This window comes from Calidris pugnax, unplaced genomic scaffold (assembly GCF_001431845.1).
Source record: "Calidris pugnax isolate Ruff unplaced genomic scaffold, ASM143184v1 scaffold170, whole genome shotgun sequence".
NCBI lineage: Eukaryota > Metazoa > Chordata > Aves > Charadriiformes > Scolopacidae > Calidris > Calidris pugnax.
Genome location: NW_015090905.1, coordinates 219,958 through 229,344, shown reverse-complemented (window position 1 = coordinate 229,344; position 9,387 = coordinate 219,958). Strand labels below are relative to the sequence as shown.

Genomic DNA, 9,387 nt, shown 5'->3' with positions numbered 1-9,387 from the left:
CCACCACCCCCCACCTCTTGTCACGCGTTTTTTGGGCAGTTTTCACATTGGCAAAATAGAAGATAGACCTGCGTTACAAAAAAAAAATAATATATATATATATTTATAGAACCGTCAAGAATCATCCAAAAAAATAACTACATACAAAAAGAACGACAACAAAAAAATTATAATAATAATAGAATGATTTTAAAAAAATAAAAGACAACCCTTGCGTGTCCTAAAATAAAAAGTGCAACCGGACCTTTTCTTTCTGTTTATTTAACTTTGCAAACTGAATACTGTTATTTGGGAAGGACTGGTTGAAGAACAGCTGGGCTTCCTTCCTCCCAGCCGCCGGGTGAAGAGTTAAAGCTATTCTGTAAACATCGGAGTTTTCCTCCTCTCTGCAGTTTCACCCCCTTCTTCCTCGTTGTCTTCATCGGCCCCCTTCCCCCCCACCCCTCCCCGACCCCCTGGATTTCGGCCACCCTCCCGCCCCTCCGTCTCCAGCCAGCAAGCAGCAGCCTCTTCCTTCCCCCCCCCACCACCCCCTGCGCCCATCGGATCCGTTATTAAATTAAAAGTTTGATTTTTTAAACAGTTTTAAAGTCCCTAAAAAGCATAGTGGGGGTGGGGGGGAACGGTGTGGGGGAAGGGGGGAGCGGAGGGGAGGGCTGGCTGCCCTCCCACCTTCCCCCCTTCCCCGTGGCCACCAGGACCCGGCTAGGAGAAGATGTGGATGGCTTGCGTGGCGGGAGTGTGGCAAGCGGGACACTCGGGCTCGGCCTTGCCGCAGATGCGCATGGCGCACTCCATGCAGAAGAGGTTGTGGCCGCAGGGCACCAGGGCGGCGATGACCTCGCTCTCGAAGCACACCATGCACTCGCGGGAGCTCTTGCGGTGCCCCTCGGAGCTGCTGGAGTCGGTGGGTGAGCCCGACGCGGCCGAGACGCTGCCGGGCAGGGAGGAGGAGGAGGAGTAGCCGGTGCTGTTGGAGAAGGAGGAGAGCGAACCTTGGGTGGGCAACCAGGACAAGGTGCTGACGGGGTCGCTCTGGATGCGGCGGGCTAAAGGGTGGTCCAGGGCCACCCCGCTCTCGGGGAGGGTGGGCGAGTGGCGCGGGGTGGCCGCCCCGCTGTTGCGTCTCTGCGAGCCGCTGATGGAGGAGCAGCTGCTGAAGGCTTGCAAAGGGTTGCCCGAGCGCTCGAAGGGCGACCAGATGGTGGTGGTGGGGGTGGTGAGGTCGAGGGCCAAGAAGTCGAAGCCGAAGTCGCACTCCTCCGAGCCCAGCGGGGCCGGGGGCTCGCTGAAGGTGAAGCCGCTGCTGGTGCTGTAGGGGCTGGTGGGGCTGGCGTCGGCCACCCGCCCGCTGTAGTAGGACTCGGTGGAGGTGCTGCCCAGGGAGCTGAGGCTGTCGTTGCGCAGGGAGGCGGTGGGCCGGCGAGCTGGGTGGGGGGCTTTGGCCCACAGGCTGGCCGTGCTGCCCTGCAGGTCGAGGCAGACGTCGGTGCCGTTGGAGTGGAAGTCGTTGTCGGTGTTGACGTCAATGAAGGAGCCTGTCCGCATGGTGATGTGGGCCTCAATCTCCTCCCTGGCCCGGTCCACGTTCTCCGGCATCCCCGTCACCTCGAAGACGGGCTCCTTGTCCCGGCTGGGGGTCACGATGTAGGTGTGCGTCTGCTGCTGGATCCGCTTGATGGTGGCTCCCTTGGGTCCCACCACCAGCCCCACCACGCGGTAGGGGACCCTCACCTGGATGGTGGTCTGGCCCGGCAGGTTGGGGGGTCCCTGCATGGCTCCCGTCAGCCCGTTGGCTTTGTTGCGCGTGGCCCGGATCATGGAGAAGTGCTCGGCGGCCGAGAGGATCTCCCTTTTCGCCATCTCCACGTCCTCCTTCCTCCCAGTCACGATGAAAACGGGCTCCTCGCCCCTGACCGGCGTCTTGATGTACGTGTTGGTCTTGGCACGTAGGGCCTTGATTTTGCATCCTGCAGGGTAAGACGTGGGGGGGGGAAGAAAAATGACACGTCAAAGCTGAGACCTCGTGGGGACCCCCTGCCCAGGCAGGATGGGGAGGTGCAGGACCAGCAGGTCCCTTTGGTTCTGCACCTGCAGCACAGACATCCATGGGGAGAGGGTTCCCTCCCACCTCAAAGGCAGCAGAGGGGGGGTCACAGGGTGGCGTTGGGGGGCTGCACTGGCTCATCCAAGACACACCAGGCTCCTGGGACCAGCCTGACCCTCTGCCAGCCCCCCCTCCACACCACAGCGGGGACCAAGGACCTGTGGGACACAGCCAACAGCCCAGCTCCCGAGGGCTGGGACAACACCTGGGCCAAGAGGGGCCAGGGCAGGTGGCCACGGGGACACTTTCTGGGCCATCGAGGGGATGGGAAGCCGGGTTTGCTCAAAAGGTGTTCAAGGAGGTGCAAGAGGGGAAAAAAAAAAAAAAGACACTGAAGATGGCAAGGAAGGAAAAGGCTTGTTTGGATCCAATTGGCTTGTTGACACCTCTCAGGAGGGAGCTAAACCCAAGAAACTACCCCCCAAAAGTGGCAGCGACGGCCCCAGAGGGACGGGGGACCCAGGGGTGGGGGACCCAGGGGTCCCCGAGGGACGGGACCCCGGGGCAGTGGCTCTCCCGGTTCTGGAAAGACCTGCTTCCCTGGCACGAGGAATGTCATTCCGGAGGCAGAGCCCGGGCTGGGGTGCAGGAGATGGGGGGGGGCTCTGCTGCCAGCTCTGCCTCTGCCCCCCAGAACCCCGGGCAAGTCCCTGCCCCTTCCCCCCCGTGGGCCAGCTGGGCTCCGGCCAGTGAGTCCCCGCAGCATTTGCCCAGCAAAAGGCTCCACGGAGGAGCTGCAAGAGCAGAACCCCCCCACAACCCCCAGCCCTGCTAATTGCATCTGCACTTAATTAAATTCACATAAGGCAGGCGCATCGCACCGGGATCCCAGCCCCGGCGCAAGAGGTCAAGTGACCACCCCCCTCCTTGTCCCCCCACCTCCCACCCACCCCCGGAGCTTCGCAGGGCACCCAGAGCAAAGCTGGGAGCCCCCAGGGATGGAGGGTGCCCGAGGAGCCCCAAAATCATCCCTGGATGATGTGGATCCACGGAGATAAATATCCCCCCGGCGGCGGGAGAGCCCGGCTCCTGACAGACACAGCCAGTGCCCCGCTGCCACCTCCGGGCGCTCCTCCTCCTCCTCCTCCTCCCAGACACTCCCTGAGGAAGGGCAGGGCTGGAGAAGGGAGAGCCCCGGGATGTGGCAGGGACTGGGGTCTGTCCCAAGAGGGAAACCCCCCCGCGCTCGGCAGCAGCCGCAGAGCTGAGCCCCACGGGGCCAGGCTGGTCCCCGAGACCCGAGTGCGGCGCCTTTACCAGCATCACCAGTAAAAAGAAGTATAAAACCAGTCAAGATAAGCGAGCAGCGGCTGCCCTGGGTGGCACGGCCCGGCTTTTTGGGAACACTAACCCCTTCCACAGCCAGGGAGCCGAGGGGTGATGACACCAGTCTCTCTGGAAGACTTCCTCCAAAAAAAACCCCAACAAACCTTGAAACCAGTTTGCTCCAGCCTTGGCAGCCCCTGCCTGGCTCCAGGCTGCCCTGTGGCCCCCGCAGCTCTCCCCATGCCCTGCCTGCTGCCCACGGAGGTGCCAGGGTGGCAAGGGGCAGGTTGGAGGGGAGCAAGTAGCCAGATAGAGCTGGGGAAGCAGGAGACCTGCCGAGATCTCCCTTCTAAGGGGGAAAAACCCTCTGGATTTCATACAAGTCAGGCTGAAACACCTCTGAGCATCACCCCAGGGATGCCCTCCCGGCTTCGGGCAGCGGGATGAGCCCAAATTCGCCCCTTGGTGTGACCAGCTGGGCTCGGGCAGCAGAGGCAGGGCTGGGGACACGGAGCTGCCCCGTTCCTGGAGCCGGGGAAGCTGCTGAGCAGCTGTGGGGGGACACACAGAAGAGGAATGTGGGTGGAGAAGGGTTTGTCCAGGCTTTTCCTAATTTAGGACAACAACTGGAAGGTGTATTTATGGCTGGGGGCAAATGGTGGGGAAAGCAACAGCCCCGTCACCGAAGCAGGGCAGAACCAGCAACCATTCCAGGTGAAGGTTTTTTTAGCAGGGGCCAGTTCCTGCGGGGGTGTCTGGAGTGAGGTGTCCGTGACTCCCACGTTTCCCTCCCTAAGTTTCTCTGGCACCTGCTCCAAGCTCTCCCCTGGCAAAGGGGGACAAGCAGGGTGGCAGTGGGCAAGGGCAGGCGGGCTGGGAGCCACTGCGGGGCTCTGCCGGTGCCTCCCGTGGATGCCAACCTCACACCCAGGGGCCAAAATTCACCCTTCACAGCAGGAAGCGGCAATTTCAAGATCCAAAGGCATTGGCAGCTGCCAGGAGCTGCAAACAGGGGATGCTCAGGAGCCACGTCCCACAGGAGGAGGACGCAGCACAGCCCCTTCCACCGGAGGGACCGAACTGATGCTATGGCAGCACAAAATGGAGAAGGAGTTTATCCGGCTGCTCCTGGAGAGCCCTTCCTAGGGGCAAAGCCAGAAATCTGGGTTAAAAATTACAGGGGTGCCCGGCTTGGCCACCTCCACCCTCCTCAAACAAGCAGGGCAGGAACAACACACACGACCTGTGGCTGCCAGGGACACCGTGCCGATGCCGGGGTTGCCGGTGGCACAGCGAAACGCACCACAGGTGGGAGCTGGTTTTTCCAATCCTGGTGTAAAAGGGGCTGGCGGCAGGTCTGGGGCCATGGGGAGGGGGGGGTATGGCTCCCCTCCCTGCCCACCCGCAGAGCCCCCCATCACTCGCCCGAGGCCACGTGCCAGCGGCTGCACCAGGACCCGGGCTGGCACCGCTCAGTGCCAGGAGCCTCCTCCAGCAGTGGGACCACCAGGTGATGTGGGAACAGAGCTGGGGCTGCACCATGGACCCCCCAGGGACCAACCTGTCCTGCCCCTGTCCCCAGTCCCAAATGCCACCTAAAGCCACCCCTTGGCCACGGGGACTTGCAGGTCCCAAAAGCCCCCAATTCAGGAAATGTTCCCGGGATGGGATTCAGTCAAGCGTTTCGAGGTGTCCCCGCCCAGGGCAGGGGGTGGAACTGGAGGATCTTCAAGGTCCCTTCCACCCCAAACCATTCCAGGGTTTAAAGGCACACGGTACAGTGAGCTTTGGGTCTGCAACAGCCAGAACCGGGGAAGAGACACCACCTCCCCAGTACAACCCCTGTCCCCCATCACACCCACGTCCCCGAGCTGAGGCTGCTCCTGCCCGTGCTCGGGGAGATGCAGACACCTACGACCGAGCCCCCCAAAGCCCCCCCCAAGAGCCAGCCGTACTCAAACCCCACGACAGAGGTGGTTGAACCAGTAACCTGCAGCTGGGGGGATGATCCGCACCAGTATGAGATATTCCAGGTGAGTCTCCACCAGCCTCCACCCAAGCACACTTGATAACGCCCTCCCACACGGCTCCATCCCTCCAGGGTCAGCACAACCCCATGGAACGGGGCTGTGGGGAGGACACGTGGCCCCTCGGCATTGCCAGTGAGCCCCCCCACAGGGGAGTCCTCATTGCTGGATCAAGCATCTCACCTCAACCGAGCAGCAGTGGTTGCCATTCCCATGTTTTACCTTGCCAAGGGCCGGCACACAGTATTAAAATAATGGAATCATTATGGTTGGAAGGGACCTTTAGACCATCGAGTCCAACCATCAACCCAACCCTGCCCAAACCACCACTGACCCACGTCCCTCAGCACCAGCTTTTGAATCTTCCAGGGATGGTGACTCCACCACTGCCCTGGGCAGCCCATTCCAAGGCTTCACAACACTTTCCATGAAGACATTGTTCCCAATATCCACCCTAAACCTCCCCTGGTGCAACTTGAGGCCATTTCCTCTTGTCCCATCGCCTGTTCCTTGGGAGAGGAGACCAACCCCCCCCGGCTACACCCTCCTTTCAGGGAGTTGGAGAGAGCAAGAAGGTCTCCCCTCAGCCTCCTTTTCTCCAGGCTGAACACCCCCAGCTCCCTCAGCCTCTCCTCACAAGACTTGTGCTCCAGACCCTTCACCAGCTCCGTGTTTCTTCTCTGGACACACCAAATTAATGATGAGGGAGGAGGAAAACAAGGTACCAGACTTTGCTACAAGTTCTATAAACAAGTGCTTCTTTAGAAGCACTTTTCAGGTCCAAAAGAAAACACCCTTAAGACCAGGGGGGTGATGGAGGAGGACAGACCCAGGGGTGCTGCAGCCCCAACAGATCCCTTCTCAACACAGCTCGGTTGCCACGTTACAGCTCTTTGGCAGAGCTCCGAGTCCCCGTGGGCCCAAACCCATCCCCATGACCTGTCACTGTGATGCTCAGCTGCAAGGAAACACCCTCACTCCAGAGGTCTCAAGCACACACAACCCCACCGTGTCACAGCCCCTCGTGCCACCACCCAGCTCTGCCCGCGGAGACGGCACCGACGGAGGGGTGCGAGCTGGAGGCTCCCCTCAAACCCTCGCATACCTGCAGAGCCCGGGATGGACCCATCCCACCTGCCCTCGGGCTCAGAAATCAACCATTTTGGACAAGAAACGGAATCCCAAAGGATTGTCCCTGGGATAATGAGGCGATGGAGGCAGCACTGTGGGAAACGCGGCTGTTCTCCCTAAAATGTTCTCTCTTGGCACCACCAAAGAGGACTCCACCTTCTGCCAGGAGCCCTGGTCAGATCAGGGCTGCAACTACCACAAGAGCCATGAAAACCAGTACAGCACAGGCTGGGAACCCTCCAGGCTCCTGTTGTCAGCCGGGCAAGAGATAAGAGACCCGAGGCAGCTCATCCACTGGCTGATGCCCAGCGTGACCTGGCCAGCACCTGCCTCGACAGAAGGTGGCCTCCTCCACCTGAGGAGGACAAAGCCAGCTGATCCCCTTGGCCAAAGCACATCTCCATTTGCCCGAGGAGCTCGGCGCTTCCAGTGCCCGGCCATGAAAACCCAAGAAAGGACAAAGAGAACCTTTCTGGAGGAGCCTTTGATGGCATCAACCAGAAGGATTGTGCCCATGGCAGCCCAGGAGCTGGCGGACACTTCACACCCAGCCCCCTGGATCACACCACCCGCTGCAGCAAGATGTTGTCCTTCCTCCTCTCCAGCACCTCCTGGCCTCAGACCCGGTGTTACAGCATTCCCGGTGCCCTTCCTTCCAGGCGAAGGGCACTGGAGGATCCAGGACCAGAGCCAGGACCAGAGCCAGGACTGGGCCAGGACCGGGGCCAGACATGGAGGAGAACACCTTGCAGCTCCAGCGCATCTCGTCTCCCCTCTTGCTGAGCACCTCTTCCCACCTCTCTGCAAACTGTAATTAATTCATCCCAGCAGCCACATCGCACCTCCCTTTCTTCTCCAGACCCCAGGAGAAGTGAGGCAGGAGGCCGGGCTCCTCACCTCGGGCCAGAGAGGAGGAAGCCAGTGCCTGAGCCAAGATGCGCAGGCAGATGCTTCAGCCACCGGATCAATCTCTGCCACCCACTCCAGGAGTCTCTGGCTCTGCCACGACCCGGAGAGGCGGGAGGAGGCAGCCAGGCCAGCCCCAAAGGAGGTGGCATCACAGGCAGAGGACAGCCCAGCAGCAGCCCAGGGATCAGAAACACAAGAGAATTCGTGGCAGCCCCAGAAACCCACTGCAAGCTTAGAGATGCTCAGAATCCCCAGGCCTCTGGTCTCCCTGCGCATCCTCCGAGCGCCCAAACGCCCTGCCGCGCTCTGGCAGGGAGGGGGGACCCATGCTCCATCCTTCCCTGGATCTCCCCTTCCCACATCCCGGACTCTTCCATAAACAGCAACTCCCCCCAGCCCTTCCCAAAGCTGCCAACGGTCCCTGTGTGTCGCAGACGGGGAAGCGGAGCCCGAGAGAGGAGCCGGGGCCGGCCCCGTCCCACCAGAGGGATGTGGTGTGGGAGGGGAGAGCAGCACCCGGGGCTCCCTGCTGCCCCCGCCACCATCACCCTCCCGGCCTCCTTGGGGCAGAAACTCCTGGAAAAGCACCTCCAAAGCCGGGAGTGACACCAACACGGTGCCGACAAGAGCCAGGGCAACCCCACCACCCAGCCGTCCCCGCTCCCTATCTCCCTTTTCCTTCCCCAGTGGTTTCCATTATCACCACTCCTCTTTTTGCCAGCTCACACTACCGCAGGGGATGCCCCACAGCCCTTTTTGGAGCCGGTCCCTCCCAGGGCAGGACACAATGGCACAACCCCGCCAGGCCATGCCGCCTTTTGGTAGCCACGTGGGCAAGGAGGAGAGAAGCCACAGATGCCAGACAGGAGGTGCCACTCCGCACCATCACCGATGTGGATGTGGATGCGAGGGGTCACGGCGCCCACCTCGCTGGCCGAGTCGAGAAAACACAGATTTGGTTCACACCAACAAAGATTTACCTGCTGAGCCGCTGCCGCTCCCTTCTGGAAAGGGTTAAATTAGTGGATCTGGAGGAGAGAAGCTGAAGAAAAAGGAGGAGGAGGAGAAATCGCATCCATCAGCCCCTGCCCCAGCTCGGGGACAACTGTGCGTCGGTCGGACGGGACGTCCCGGCCACGTCCCTTCTCACCCCGGGGGCAGCGAGGGGCTGCCGGTCCCAAAGCACCCCGAGAGCTGCCCCTCAGCACAGGGAGAGAAACCCAGCCTTGCCCCAACCCAAGACCCTTCCAAGGCACCCCATCTCCGTGTCCTCATCCCTCCCCACCTCCCGAGTGCAGCGGAACCTCAAGCGCCCGCTCCCCAGGTCACGGCGGGGCTGGGAGGACACGAGCGACGGGGACACACAGTCCAAGGGTGCCCGACCCAGCCCCGCAGCGTCACATCTCGCCACCAGAACCGTGCCAGGCCTGACGAAGCACCCCGAGGCTCGGCTCCACGCCGCCGCGCAGCCAGAGACCCAACGCCCCGGGGCTGCCAAAGACAACTCGGCACAGGGGGGGGACATGGGGACAAGGAGGACGTGGGCACAGGAGGATGGGGTGAGCGAGAAGGGCTGTGCTCCTGGATACCCCTTGGCATCGCCCCCACACGGGCTGCACATCCCTGATGGAAATCAGGATCCATCCCTGATGGAAACCAGCTGCCGGGACACAAAGACTCTGCCGACAGCCCTGGCCCCTCAGGTGCTGCCCAAGCGGCAAGAAATGGGGGTGGCCAAACACCAAGCCCCACTTTGTGCCAAAATCCCAGCACAACAGGGTCACGGCACGGCATCTGACCAGGCTGGGAGCTGCGGAAAAGCCGAGACCAGGAGAGGGGCACAAACCCCCAGGGAGATCCGTTCCTGCCCATGGGCTGGGGGTGGCAGGTAGCTCCAGCTCCCCTCCGAGCCCACCGAGGGGACACCGTGCCCCCCCCCCCCCCCCC

The 9,387-nt window shown here is 61.6% G+C and overlaps 1 protein-coding gene across 2 annotated transcripts in view; it reads right to left on the bottom strand.

Moving 5' to 3' along the window:
- MEX3D (mex-3 RNA binding family member D) overlaps positions 1 to 9,252 on the bottom strand; it is a 9,695-nt gene extending 443 nt beyond the window's left edge. The window contains exons 1-2 of one of the 2 annotated variants that reach the window (XM_014949056.1): positions 8,421 to 9,252; positions 599 to 1,970 (exon numbers count right to left, since the gene is read on the bottom strand). In XM_014949056.1, the coding sequence (XP_014804542.1) occupies positions 706 to 1,863 (1,158 nt within the window). In that variant the 5' untranslated portion in view covers positions 1,864 to 1,970; positions 8,421 to 9,252 and the 3' untranslated portion in view covers positions 599 to 705. Of the gene's footprint in view, positions 1 to 598; positions 2,873 to 8,420 lie in introns of those variants that run through there. The other variant, XM_014949057.1, reaches the window with a different exon arrangement.
- Positions 9,253 to 9,387: the final 135 nt, after the last annotated feature.